Source organism: Sinocyclocheilus grahami, unplaced genomic scaffold (genome assembly GCF_001515645.1).
Source record: "Sinocyclocheilus grahami isolate Dianchi unplaced genomic scaffold, SAMN03320097.WGS_v1.1 scaffold24.1, whole genome shotgun sequence".
NCBI classification, from domain to species: domain Eukaryota; kingdom Metazoa; phylum Chordata; class Actinopteri; order Cypriniformes; family Cyprinidae; genus Sinocyclocheilus; species Sinocyclocheilus grahami.
This window is the reverse complement of record NW_015505203.1, coordinates 244,517-259,048: the sequence shown is the minus strand read 5'-3', so window position 1 is coordinate 259,048 and position 14,532 is coordinate 244,517. Positions and strand designations below refer to the sequence as shown.

The following is a 14,532-nucleotide window of genomic DNA, read 5'->3' as shown; positions in this document are numbered from 1 at the left end:
TTTAAATAAGTTAACAAGACAATTTATGCCCTAGCTGCTTTTATTTAACCTGTTCAAGTGCAACACTCCAATAACCAACAACATTTCCAATGACTCGGAACACTTTTGTTAACACTTCAAACAGCAATTAAAGGCATATAAAAACAAACAAACAAAAAAAGTGCACAGCAGAAGTTCATAGAAGAGTATAGTCAAAATTGTCTTGCTTGACCAGCTATCTAAATGATTGAGTTCCACAAGGACTTTCCACCAGACGAGCTTCTTGGCCATTCAAAAAACCCAAAACAAAAAGTCTGAACAAACAATACAAGCGCAATACTCAACATATGTATGCACTGATACCTTTTGCATAACTTCTAACCTCAAGCTATTTATACAGAATGGGAGTAAATCCAGTGGTTAGAGTTGTCAATTAACAATTGTTCTGTGATGTGCCTTGTCAAGAGGCTAAAAACAAAGAATCCAAATGTTTTTGAACCATGCTGTTCAGGAAAATATAATATCCAGCCACCAGTCCTTTGAGCATTCCTTCTTTTTCAAAAAATAAGTTACAAAAAATTAAATAAAGTGCTTACAAAAAAATAAACATGATAGTCCAAATCTTTTTGTTCTGCAATAAATGATCCACTCGTGCCATGAAAGTTTTCTTCACAGGTTTTCAATGTAAAATAATAACATAGTCCAAAACAAGAAAACTGGCCAAGATGCAAATATGCAAAATTGCAAGTGAAATGAATTGAAAATTAAAATACATCACAGTGTTTATATTAAAACGTATTATTTACACCCACAAATGGTTTTGAATCATTGTTACATTTCCTCAGAATAAGTAGTCTGTCTAAACAATTCAGTCTGAAAAAATGAAACATTCAAGATCCTATATTCGGACACAATATAAAACCATGTGCAACATTCCACAACAAAGGAAAAGGGTTTTCAGTCCCAAGGATTAATCAGTAGTCCTCACATGTGCACAGAAATGTAAACATTGATAAAAGAAATCAATCGTAACCCCATTAAATGGCACAATGGGGTGACGCTTTACGCCAGTTGATTATTGATTATCACTACAGCCTGAGGGCTTGTACATATCAAGCTCTCTGCTAAAGTCCGATGTTCAGTGTAAATGCATAGAAATCAATACTACTGTATGACCAGCATCTGCCCTGATGCTTCCTGGGAGTTTGTTCCTGGACATCTAGCGGGAGAAGGGCGAGATCATTTTTGAGAACACACAATGCAGCAGGAATGTGACAGATTATTTCTAAAGCCATGAAAGGAGGAGCAGAAATAAAATGGCATCTGCCAATAACACAAGCTCCACCACCACCAGAAGTGACTTGATTGGTGTGCTTACATGTGAAACCTGTAGAAGTTGAACAGCCTGAAGAACTGGAGTGTTAACATTACAGCAGTGAAATAATTTGATGAATTAAATAAATACTAATTTAACAACACGTACACATAACTACTGAGTAAGGAATATCGGTGATACAGTTACACTGCAGGGTACAATAAATGCCAGTCCAAAAAGATTCCAGGGTTCAGGACTGAAAATGAAAGAAACCGTCTGATTGCTCACAGGCACGACATTGCAAACCATCTTTCAAGTAATTAAGGAAAACAATAAAAGCACTTTTACAAAAAGGAATGCAAAGAGGAATTGAATTTAGGAAGGGAAATGTTGGCAGTATTGACAAATGAAATGTAAAGACATTCAAAAAACCTATCCAATAGTAAGTAGTAAACAAAAAAAAACATGACTTTGTATGTGGCATGCTTTTACAATGGATATGACTAGGCCCAGATAGAATCTGCTGAATTCTTCATTTTTTGCACTGATATTGGGAGCCAAATTTACAGAATAGATTTAAACATAGCAAAATGTTTTTAATAGAGTGCTAGATTAATTTGTAGCTGAAAACATTACCAAATTAGCCAAACCATTAAATAAACAAGCACGCCTGGGTATGACTAACCATAACCATCCATTCTCCATAAACAGCCATCAATACAATATTTTAACTTGTATGTAACACAAGTCTCAGAACTTCATGACTCCAGTGAAATGTCCTATGGATAAACCATAAAAACCCTGTTTGTGTTTATGCTTTCTTTTCATTCCTTCTGTTGAAAATGTCAAAAACAGTAGCTGCATGTAAACTGCTTTGAAATTATTTAAAATAATCGTACTGTACAGCATGTAAACAATGAATGCTGGTAAAAGGAAAACAAAAGAACTATATACTGAACTGAAACTGACAGACATTAAACCCCGTTTTTGATTTACACTACTTCATGACACATTTTGCCAAAGTTAAAAAATATCCCTACTTCGTCTCCCTCTGTGTGTTTGGATTCAGGTGTGTGAATCCAGTACCAGCACCTTGCACTCACGCTTGGCAATTTTGTCGAGTGACAAGATGTTCCTGTCTGGAGGGAGGTACAGTGGCCGTCCAACAGGAGAGCCCACGGGAGGGGTGATGGCCCTGCGCTCCATAACACTGCCTGTCCTGTAAGACACAAACAAACATGAACATAGACATCGACCTGAGCTGCATAAATGAGACGATCATGATTTGACATAGAAAACAGGATGTACCAGTTATTGGCTATATCAGAGTTCCCGCCTTTGTGGACGGTTCTAAATCAGTCAACTAAGATAATGCTGAAGAACAGGTGTTTTCCAGGTTAACAGGTTAGTAATACTGTAAAACATTATTGTTTTTTAAAACAAGTGTTTTCTATTAAAATATGGTTTAAAATGTAAGTTATTCCTGTGATCAATACACCAGTCTTCAGTGTCACATGATCCTTCAGAAATTCATTTTAATATTTGGTGCTAAAGAAACGTTTCTTATTGTTATCAGTGTTGAAAACTGCTTAATATTTTTGTGAATCTTTAATCTTTGAAAGAATCCTGAAAGAAAAAAAATAAGAATAATAAATATAAATATAAATATATATATATATATACATACGTAGAGTTCAGATGCAAAAGCCTCCAAGTGCCATCTGAAATTTTCTTCTAAAATTGGCATTTTTGTCAGGCTTCTATGTTTAAGTTCACTTATTTCACTTTAACGGCAATGAAAATAACCTATTCATTGCCATTAAAGTGAAATTACTGAACCTACACATAGGAGCCTGATAAAAAAAGAGCTCATTTTAGAAGAAAATTTCAAACGGCACTTAGAAGCTTTTGCATCTGAACTCTACGTATATGTTTTCTTTTCTTTCAGGATTCTTTAATGAATAAAAAGTTAAAGAACAGAATTTATTTGACAAAACAGCAAAGTCTTTACTGTCACTTTTGATCAATTCAATGCATTCTTGCTGAATAAAAGCATTAATTTCTCTTAAAAAATCTTATTGAACCCAACCTTTTTGAACATTGGTGTATATTGTCACTGCACCAAGAAAACCAATGAAATAATTAACTGAATTTATTGAAAAAAAAAAATGTTGGTTGGCAGTGCATCTTTGTCCACCTACTGTGTAAGTAAAATCAAACCTTTAAAATTAATGAAATTTTTTTTTTAATTACTATTAAAAATGCTGTCTTAATCCAAACAGAATAGAAATACAAAAAAAAGAAATTTACTGCTATATTAAATTATTGTTAAACATATATAATTCATATATAGTGTATGTGAGAAACTGTAAGATTGTACCATATTTACATAAAGTGAAATAAATGAAGATCATCTCTCTCTGTCTGTGTGTGTGTGTGTGTGTGTGTGTCACGTTTTTCTGATTTATGAGTAGTGGTCGACCGATATTGTTTTTTTGACAGCAAAAGTATGAAGCGCAGCATAATCTGAAATCACGAGTTTAAAGTTTGTCGATCGCGCATCTCCAGTGAAGCTGAACTCTCCTCTGGTCCGCATTCAATTCACACAGACAGACCGTCACGCAGAGAACACGCGATCATGCAGGATACAAATGCACACTTCATAAGATCTCACAGCTGGATTCGACTAAGTTTGCAAGGTTTTTGAAATTAGATGTTCATTAGTCATTCAAAGATTTGTTTAAATTATATAAATGCATATTTGCTGAATGCTGACGGCAAACGAGAAAGTATTATAATGTTTGCCTTTCTATTATTAACAATATAAAAGCAGTCGTTATAATACTTTTTTTGTATACATTTTAATTCCTTTGTTTAACTGTTCTATTTGATTATTAGACAGACTTCTGTCCGTATTAGACAGAACTGTTAACGACGACGGCAAACAAGACGGAGAATGTGAGCACTGTGTGCCCAGGCACTGCCGCTCTCAGCGCCGGCAAAATAAAAGTCCCGCCACAAACGCATTGGCCAAACAGAAAAACTTATCAGCCGATGCCGATATTTGAAAAATGCCAAATATCGGCCGATATATCGGTCGACCACTATTTATGAGGACACAAATTTGTCTAATGACATGGGTATGACATGGGTATTACAACGAGAAGGTGATTTATGTGGACATTTTGAGTGTCCCCATATTTCAAAAGGTTTATAAATCATTCAGAATTAGTTTTTTTGAAAATCTAAAAATGCAGAAAGTTTCCTGTAAGGGGTAGGTTTAGGTGTAGGGTTGGTGTAGGGCAATAGAAAATACAGTTTGTACAGTATGAAAACCATTACGCCTATGGAATGTCCCCACAATTCACAAAAACAAACCTGTGTGTTTAACGCTATACCTTGTGAGATGAAACTTTGATGGTTGCTGGTGAGAAAAGGACTGAGAGCGGCCCAGACTGAGACTGGCCTGATGTCGGTCCAGAATATCTCTGACCGCTGGACTCGACGGACTGTTCTTGCGGGACAAAGGACGAGCATCAGGGGGAGGGTTGGACACGGACGCTGTGAACTGTAGCTTCAGTTTCATGTGCTGACTCAACTAAAGACAGAGAATAGAATAGCGGATATTGAGGTGTGTAGATCCAGTAATGTAACTCATTGGTTTTGTTGAAGGAAGTGAAATAAAATACTGAATTGCTCATATCTCACACACACACACACGTAATGACTTTTTACCTCAAAAAGACCTGCTCGGAGTATCTGGAAAGCCACACTGACGGAAAGTGTACTGCCTTTTCGACAGTAACCCAGGTTACTGAAAGGAGAATGACACACCACTGCATTCACTGCAGGATCCTCTTTCTGCCCACGACCTGAGAAGAAGAGAATGTTGTAGTTATAATTAAGCACAGACACATTGAGATGTGCTACTCGTGCAAGATATGCATGTTCTAATCTGACCCTGGTTATGTCCTAATTTTCACCTCACCCTCATTTCCTGTTCTCTCTGCAATTTCCTTATCAATAAAATAGCAAAATATCCTACAAAAAACAACAACAAATAAGCATAAAAAAGAAGCTAAAAGCTACAATAACATTAAATCTTTTATTCATAAAGACATTTAAAAAATCAAATATGAATTAGTTTGAAAGTGTTATTGTCTATCTGCAATATAGTCAATATGCAGTCTGGATTCTTTTACTCATACGTGTTTGATGTGCTAAGCCTGACATTAGCTCATCTGGCATTACATTACAAATACTCACAAACACAGCTGTAGCCTCAAACTCTGTGTTATCTACATCTACAAGCATGAACCACACGCCTTATGAGCAAATAACATTTAGCAACTTTTGCCTTTGCTCTGTACTTTGCTTTTATCAGGCCTGTCTCTGATAACGTAACACTCCAGGCAAACCAGGCAAAAAAATTTCCAGGGCTGCGATATTCAACTTCACAAACAACACTTTTTAATTGATTGGCAATCTCTCACTGCTTAACAACACTCTCTCGCCTTTTCTGCTATATTTCCTCCACTTTAGTCGAACATTCTTCTTGACCCTATTTTTGACCATGATCCAAGAAGTCTTTCTCCTCCCTCTTCAAACCAGTTTTGTTAATGTGTACTAAAACTAAAACTATTAAAACATTGCATTTGTTAATTGCAATAAAGCTTAAATAGAAATCTAACTATTTGTATTTATTATAAAATTAGAAATGGTGCCTAACTAATAAAAATGCAACAAATCACAAAATCATTTAAAAAAAAAATTATAATGAAAACTGAAAATATAAAAATAAAAGCCAATTCTATAATATTATATAAATAATACTATAATATCATATAAACAATACTAAAATAACATATCCTAGACTTAATCATATACCTACCAGCAGGAGCATTTCTAGCCTTTCATCAGTACTGATCCCTCATCAAAAAAGTCTTTTTTGATATTGTTATGGATATATAGATATAAATTGTCTTTACCTGCAGTGCAAAATCGGTCACAAGCTGCCTGCCCAGTAAACTGCTTTACAGCTGACAAACTGATGTTTGCTACAATAGATTATAGGTAAAATATCCACCTCCTCCACTGTCTCCTTTTTGTTTTCTGACTCAAAAAATATCCAATTACACTGAGAAACCGCTGCAAATGATTCAGTGCTTGAATGAACTGTCCATATGAATCAAACTGAATCACGAATAATTTCAGACCTTTTAGCAAACCAGTTTGACAGATTAGTTCAAGTAACTCATTCGCGATCTGGCATCACTAATAATTCTGATGCTAAACAGCTGATAGAGATCACTCAACATGATACATGTTAATATGTTAAAGCAGTCACACTAATCAATTCAATCACCATTCAGCTCCATGCACCCATCTGTTCTTAAACTTATTTTACTCATCTTCACCTTCAGGCGTCCAGACTAGTCGGACTGCCAGGAAGTCCTGCAAGTTGTTCAGAAGGGTATATCGCACCCAGAAATGCTCACGAGCCTTGACAGCACTGGGGCAGCTGGCGGTCATAATGAAGCGCGGACGGTCCAGTCTCACACTAGGGAGACTATAGTGAGTGTAGATAGAGTTGGTGAAGGGCAATTTAGAAGTGGACCACTGTAAGACTGCAACTAATGGCACCTCTAGTCCCTGTAGCAAAAAGAAACATAAAATTTCATTAATACGATTTAATTTTGAAATACATTTATATCATCAATTTTTTTAATTATTACAAAGAAGATAAATGGCTTTGGGATACATATTTGTAGCCTGTTATCCAACAAAATATCATGACAGCCCACCTCATTTGAATCATCTTGTGGCTGATTATTGAGCTGTAGCTGGAAGAGAAAGTTCTGCTCCTCTAGAGCACTGAGCATGCTGGGAAGGTGACTGGACTCACTGTCCATTCTGTAAAATGATGCCATGGCAACTTCTCCTGATTGATGACTGAAGCCGATAAACAATGAGATAAACAGTAATACAAACTCTCTCAGATGCATCTTGCAAGGGTAAAATCAAAATGTATGAAATATCAAAACATTAAAAACTAAAAACTAATTTATTATTAATGGATGGCATATTTAAAAACATCAAATCATGGGCACAAATCTTTGTGCATGATTGTATTTTCAATCATGCACAATCATGCACAAAAAAAATTTGGTAAGCTATCAAGAATAACAATTACATTTGCATTTCCTCAAGGAAATAGCAGTGCTATTTCAAAAAGTTTGTTTTTGGGCTTTGGTTCTGTATTTTTAAAAATAGTGTGAATAAATGGTTAAATGTATTCCAAGAGATCAAGGTGCATCAAAATTGGGTATACATCAATTAAAATAAAGCATTTAAATATTATTTTGACATCATCATGGTCAGTCACTTTTTAAATGTTGAACATTCTACAACTTTTAAAAATTATGACGTTTAGCCAATAAGTAAACCAATATATCTTGTGTTATCTACAAAAGAATGTTGGAACGCTGAAGTGTTTCAAGCTGAATACATAACAGAAGTTTCATTAGCGACAGAATTTATAACAAACCATAATCAGAATGTCTGAGGATGTATTGTAATCACACTCACAGGTGTGCGAGGTCACACATAATGCTTTCTCTTACCAAACGTTGTCCACCAGCAGCACCGAGCCATCTGGCATCATTGGTAAGTATGAAGCATTGAAGTTGGGAAGGATTTTGACATCACGCACACACACTTCCTCTTGAGAACTCCCATTTAACACTGAAACAATCAAATGTTCAAACATACATAAACAGGTCGTCTATCACATAAAGATACAAGAAACCACAAAAATGAGAGACGGTCCATGCACTACAACACTACAGAACTACTGCCTACTTATGCACAAATTATGTCTACTGATGTGCTTACACTATAGCAGCGGAGACTAAATCTATGTTTGAAACTGTCCAGCTATGAAGCAGCTGAATGAAACTGAACTATGTACAAGTCCTATGTGTTCCCCATAAATGCATTAAATATTTCTGAGAGTAGCTGAGAGATTTCAAGAAAAGACAGCCTAACAAAGTCATATAAACATATCCAAGCATCCTCCCTTGAAGACTGGTTGGGTAGATATGGGGGAATCCTTACTTCTATAATGATGTATGAATGTCTTTTTTCCCTCTTTTAAATTAGGACCATTAAGAACCTATTATATCATAATCAGAAGACAAACAAGACACTAGTATTTATGAAAAATTCACAAGATAGGCTTCTATTTTGAAACAGAGATTTTAGGACAATGAGAATCACAGTTACACTGACAATTAAAACACCTGCATGTCTTCAAAAGTTTAGGGTTGGTAATATAATGTTTTAAAAAAAAACTCTCTTATGCGTACCAAAGCTACATTTATTTGAACAAAACTAAAGTAAAAGTGCTAATATTGTGAGATAGTATTACAATTTGTAATGTTTTTTATTTTGATATATTTTAAAATGTAATTTATTCTTGTGATGGCAAAGGTGAATTTTTTAGCAGCCATTACTCCATTCTATAGTGTTACATGATCTGGTGCTCGAATAACATTGCTTATTATTATCAGTGTTGAAAACAGTCAAGCAGTTTAATGGTTTTCTGGAAACCGTGATACAATCCCAAGCCCCCACCCCCCACCCCCATGACTTTTTGATCAATAGAAATTTTAAAAGAGCAGCATTTATTTGAATAACATTATAAATATCTGTAACATTATAAATGTCTGTAATGTCATTTGTGATCAATTTAAAAGTATTATTTCTTTAACAAAAAAAAAAAACCTTAATGACCCCAAACTTTTGAAATTTGTGCTTATAAAATGTGACCCTGGACCACAAAACCACTCTTAAGTCACACGAGTATATTTATAGCAATAGCCAACAATACATTGGGTCAAAATTATCACTGCAAAAAAAATGCTTTTCTTACTTAAATTGTTTGTCTTGTTTCCAGCCAAAATATCAATCAAGAAGGATTTTCATAATTCAAAAGTCAAAATCATTGTCTTTAAGTGAGTTTTTGCTTAGGACAAGCAAAATAATAATTTATTTTAAACAGAAAACAAGATTATTTTGCTTACCCCATTGGTAGATTATTTTGCTTGTTCTAAGCAAAACTCACTTAATTTTGACTTGTTTTTTCTGAAAACAAGACAATAATTTTTACTCATCTAGAAAATCCTTCTCGATTTAAGAATTTTTTGATATTTTGGCTGGAAACAACACAAAAAAATCAAAGTAAGAAAAGCATTATTTGCAGTGTATCGATTTTTCTTTTATGCCAAAAATCATTAGGATATTAAGTAAAGATCATGGTGCATGAAGATATTTTGTACATTTCCTACTGTAGATATATCAATACTTAATTTTTGATTAGTAATATGTGTTGCTAAGAACTTCATTTGGACAACTTTAAAGGTGATTTTCTCAATATTTTGATTTTTTTTGCACCCTCAGATTCCAGATTTTCAAATAGTTGTATCTCGGCCAAATATTGTCCTATTGTCCTAACAAACCATACATCAATGGAAAGCTTATTTATTCAGCTTTCAGATTATGTATAAATCTTAATTAAAAACAAATTGACCTTTATGACTGATTTTGTGGTCCAGGGTCACAAATGTGAAGAAAAGCTAGAAATAGGGCTGACATTACCTTTGAGGACAGTTAAGTGTCTCCCTGAGACTGTCATTTGTTGACACTTTACAGTCGGAGGGGGCAGAACATTAAGTGTGGTGCTGACTGTTAGCAAGCAAGAGAAAATGAGACCAATTTAAAACAATTTCCTAAACAGCATAGGTTTCTAAAAAATTTTTTTTTTTAAATTTACAGTACAAAGGCTTTCCGAAATTCATGAATGTAATTTCAAGAATGCAAGTGACACAGCAAAATAAACTAAAATCTAAAAACAAGACATTGACACTTACAAGAACAGGAGATAAAGAAACAAAAAGAGGAGAAATAATGAAAGGAAAGCAATGGCGATGAAGTGATGAGTGAAAAAGGCAGATCCCCGAGGTCCTAAATCAATAATGACAACATGCAGTATTGTAATGAAGGAAGCAAGAGCTCACCCTGCGCTTTGAAGGTGTTCAGATCCTGGCGAAATGTTTGGCAGGGGCTCTTTTGTTGGAGAATCCTGAGGTAGCCATGCTCTTGGATCTCAGCTTTCTCCTCTTCTTGCTTCCACACAGTTACAATTATCTGCATTGAGGTAACACACATACATTCACATGTATCAGAGCAACACATGCAACATGACAAATAATGAGCACTGGTGTCTGATTTTATCTACATTTCTTGCACACACACTCACACTGCTTTGCATTAGAACCTTGCACAAGCTTGTACAACTAATCAGCAACACAATCATGTGCAAAGAAATACATTCCTTCATGTTCTATTCATACCAATGCCACCACACCAATATCAACTGAAAATATACAACCATATGCTTGAATACACAAAACACAGAACACAAAAACACATACACATCAGCCATACCTTCACTTTGAGAGTGTTGACAGGAAGCTTATCCAGGGACACTGTCAGGGGGAAGATGACCTCATCGCTTAAAACAACTGGCTCATCCACAGGAGACTGAAAAAACATAAAGTGAAACTCTTCAAGGGGATACATGGAACAAGTGAAGACACTATTTTTAGTCTATGTGTAGAGCAGGGGTTCCCAAACCCCTGGAGGTCCATGAAGAAAATTTCAAGGGGATTGTGCGTTTTCAAAGCATGCTTCAAAGAGAAGTGCTGCACTGGTGTATTCAGTTTTTCTTTTCACAGTAAATGCAGCAAACCCCATCTCTGCATCTGCTGAGAGTTCACAGTTTCACTCAATCGCTTTGGCACATTTTTCGAAACAGCTTTAGCATTCTCTAAACTGTTAGTGCAATTGTCACAACTGTTTGCTGGAACCTCAGAACTCTATTGCATGCCTGCAAATATTAGTAACTCACTCAAAACATTTAATTCATGCTTCAAAACATAGTTGTTGTGTCAATGACTTGGCCAGTGGCACCAAAACACATGCAATTTGCTTAAATTCAAATTGAAATTCAAATTTGATGTGAACAAGAAACTGTTCAGACATCTGAACTTATTGCTTTGAGAAAAAAAAAACTTTCATTTCAGAATTGAGCCAAAGCGATTGAGAAAAACTGTAATGTGCATTTAGGAACACAACGTATGCTAGGCTCACTCTATTTACACATTCACATAATTTCTGATATTTTTGTGGGCAGACGTTTACAGCATTTCACAAGTATTTCACCAAAGTAAAGACTTAAGGATTTTAAATGCTTAAAGTTTGGATGTAAAGAATTTAAGGCATAAATATTAGGATTGTACCTTTTAGTGTAAAATAAAATTATTATTAGATATTCATTTTTATTTTACAGTATAATTGTAGTTTATAATGAGTTAATATAATAATAATAGTTGTTGTTATTATTATTATTATTAGATTAGGTTCCTAAAACACCAATGTGAATATAATGTGGACTGAGACACTATCACAACTAAAAAGAGGTTTGGGTCTACATTAAAGTTCAGACACAAAAACACAACAAACCACTTTCTAAAAAATATATTTCTGTTGCTTTACAGCAGAATTTGAATTCGTCCAATATTTGAAGTAGTTTGCATCACTGATTCTGTTATTTGCCTGTTTAATACTGTGAAGCTGCTTTGAAACAATCTGTATTGTATAAAGCACTACATAAATAAAGGTGACTTGACTTGATCTGTTTAGTTGCATGTCATGTGACTATAAACCAACATCAGAGAACATGTGATGTGTCATTGTATTATTGGAAAAATTTACTTCAAACCTCAGGGAGTACTTCAAGCCAATATATTTTGTCTAAGGAGTCCAGCTGACAAAAAAAAAAAAGTTTAAGAACTCCTGTTGTAGAGTTTGTTCTTGTACTTTAGTGACAATATCAAAGCCATACAACCTTGGCCTACAGATTGAGTATCATAACTCTGTAATGTCTGACTTCTGAAACTGGACTGGTGCATTTAAAAAGATTTGCACTACTGGTTGTGTGACGACTAGCAAGAAAGCAGTGCAAATAGGAAACTAAGCCCTCATTTCACAAAGTGGTATGGACCTCTGTTTGAAAAATCGCCTTGCTTTGCTTCTTATGAGAATTTTGCAATAGGAAAAAACACAGAAGCATTAAATGACACCTTGATGGGCTGCCAGAATTTTGTTAGGTGTGAAAAATGTCCTAAACTCTTGATTTAAACGCTTGACTTGATTACAATGATTCCAGATGTCATTTAAAAACTGCAGATGGTATTTTTCTCTTAAATAGTTTCTGTATGCTGGGCTGGGGTATACAGACACTTGAGAGAATACGGGGAGCAAGCAGGTCCAACTTCTGAGAAAAATACTGAAAAGGAGTTCCTGAAAAAACTCAGGTCAAATGACTAAGGTTAAAACCTCTCTTGGTATCAAAATCAACTCACCATTTTGTTCTAAAAATAGCAGAATGCTGTGAGAAGTCCTCAAGGTAAATGTTTCTATTTTTTACATATAACTTTCACGGTCGACAAATTATAAAAGCAAAAATAAAAAGCTGATGCTCAACCAACTCTAGAGAAGGTTCAATAATAAAAAAATACAAATGTTAAACTTCAGAGGAAAAGCTGAAGCTGACTGTTTATCTTCTGTCTTGTTCTTTTTTGTCTGTTTTTCTCCATCTAACACTACAAATATCAATATAAAAGACATAATTTGGTGTCCACATGGCATCACCTCATAGGTGAACCCCTCCTGTGAAATCAAATGGCTCTTTTTCTAGAAGATGTTTGGAGTCTTCATCTAAATGGCTTTTTCTAGAAGATGCTTGTAGTCTTCATCTTATGTACCTTAATATCCTATCATTTAATGATATTTCTCAAAAGTGCTGTTCATTTCTTTTTGTATAAAATCTTCTTTAGTTAACAAAACATTACTGAGTGCACCTGTAAAGGTTAAAGTCAGGACTGTTATAGAAATACACTGCATGAAAGACACATAGCATTCTGGCCAGAACACTAAAACAGGAAGTCCTTTCCATTACTGTGACTATCCTCAATTATAAATTGAAAGAGACTGTTCTGTATGGTTGCCAGCCATAAGAAAAGGCTAACATATCTCTCAGATAGTACAAAAGGAAATATCAACACTTCCGTGTTGTTATCATCAAATGTATTTGCATGCATAGCAGTGAACTTTAACTGTACAAAGAACAGCTACTCTCCAACAGACTACAGTGTTTGTTTAAGTAACTTACCTGTACAGGAGCCTTGCGGAATTCCCTCACGCTGTTGCCGGGGTTGTTGTGAATGAGGAGCGGCTTGCACTCCCTGAAGCCCCGGCACCTCGGGCCCCCTCGACCTGCGCAGCCCACCTCCGCAGCATCACAATCGTCCGTATCCTCCACACACTCGTCCCCGCTGCTGTGGTAGTCGTGATACAGAGGCTGTGTCCGCTGCCGGTTGTCGCCGGGGCTAACGCTGGCCACGGCGCAGAGAGAGCCAGCCAGCTCCCTCCAAGAGCGACTGCTGTGATGCTCCGAGCCGCTGCCGTCAGATCCCGACACCGACGCGACGCTCTGAGAGCGCAAAACCAGCAGAAAGCGCACGGTTTCCCCGAGATAAAGGTGACTGCGACGCGGGAGCGTGCGGTATTTGGCCGGGTCCGACAGGTCTGAGATGGGGACGGCCGGGAAATACATATAGTACTCGCATTGCGATTCCATCATTAACACCATGACCATCACAGCGCACTGCAAGCAGACATACAGCGAAGGTATCCGGTTAGCCCGAGCAGTCTGCAAACAACTCTCCCATTCAAACAAGAATCTCGAAATTAAACGAGACCGTTTTACCTTTCACCTCACTAAATATCACGGCTTCCCAGATTGAAGAAAAATTACATTCATCCTATTTTGTCCCATTTCGGTTGACTGCCAGTTGACGTCTACAACACATTCAAGTGCGCTTATATGACAGGCACGCTTGTCGAGTTAAGATGGAGTAGAGCGGGATAATAACTAGGCATGAATAGTCGCTTGTCGATTAAGATAAACAATGGGCTCGCTGTGCAGGCTATTATATTTAATTCCTTTGTTTGTAATGGTGTTCAGTTGAAATGTATTATATTATTATTTCCAACAAAATAACGTAATTATATTTTGCCATGCATGGGGAAAAGTCCAGCGTTTTGAAGCTGTT

General features: G+C 35.9%; 1 protein-coding gene across 1 annotated transcript; it reads right to left on the bottom strand.

Annotated features, from left to right (window-relative positions):
* Nucleotides 1-31: 31 nt before the first annotated feature.
* On the bottom strand, nt 32-14,293 carry LOC107561780 (uncharacterized protein C7orf43 homolog). The gene is made up of 11 exons (XM_016246259.1): nt 14,187-14,293; nt 13,590-14,084; nt 10,802-10,897; nt 10,372-10,501; nt 9,953-10,039; nt 7,918-8,038; nt 7,099-7,246; nt 6,712-6,946; nt 5,030-5,166; nt 4,693-4,892; nt 32-2,513 (listed from the first exon to the last, which is right to left on the bottom strand). Exons 2-11 carry the CDS (start codon nt 14,073-14,075, stop codon nt 2,360-2,362), a joined length of 1,794 nt encoding a protein of 597 aa, XP_016101745.1. The 5' UTR covers nt 14,076-14,084; nt 14,187-14,293; the 3' UTR covers nt 32-2,359.
* Nucleotides 14,294-14,532: the final 239 nt, after the last annotated feature.

Bases quoted from the DNA above. Each gene is read 5' to 3' on its own strand.
- LOC107561780 (XM_016246259.1), bottom strand. From the start codon at position 14,075: ATGGTCATGGTGTTAATGATGGAATCGCAATGCGAGTACTATATGTAT. The intron at 10,502-10,801 runs GTATGGCTGATG...ACCTCAATGCAG, and splicing joins TCAACACTCTCAAAGTGAAG to ATAATTGTAACTGTGTGGAA. The intron at 10,040-10,371 runs GTGAGCTCTTGC...GCTTGCTAACAG, and splicing joins GAACACCTTCAAAGCGCAGG to TCAGCACCACACTTAATGTT.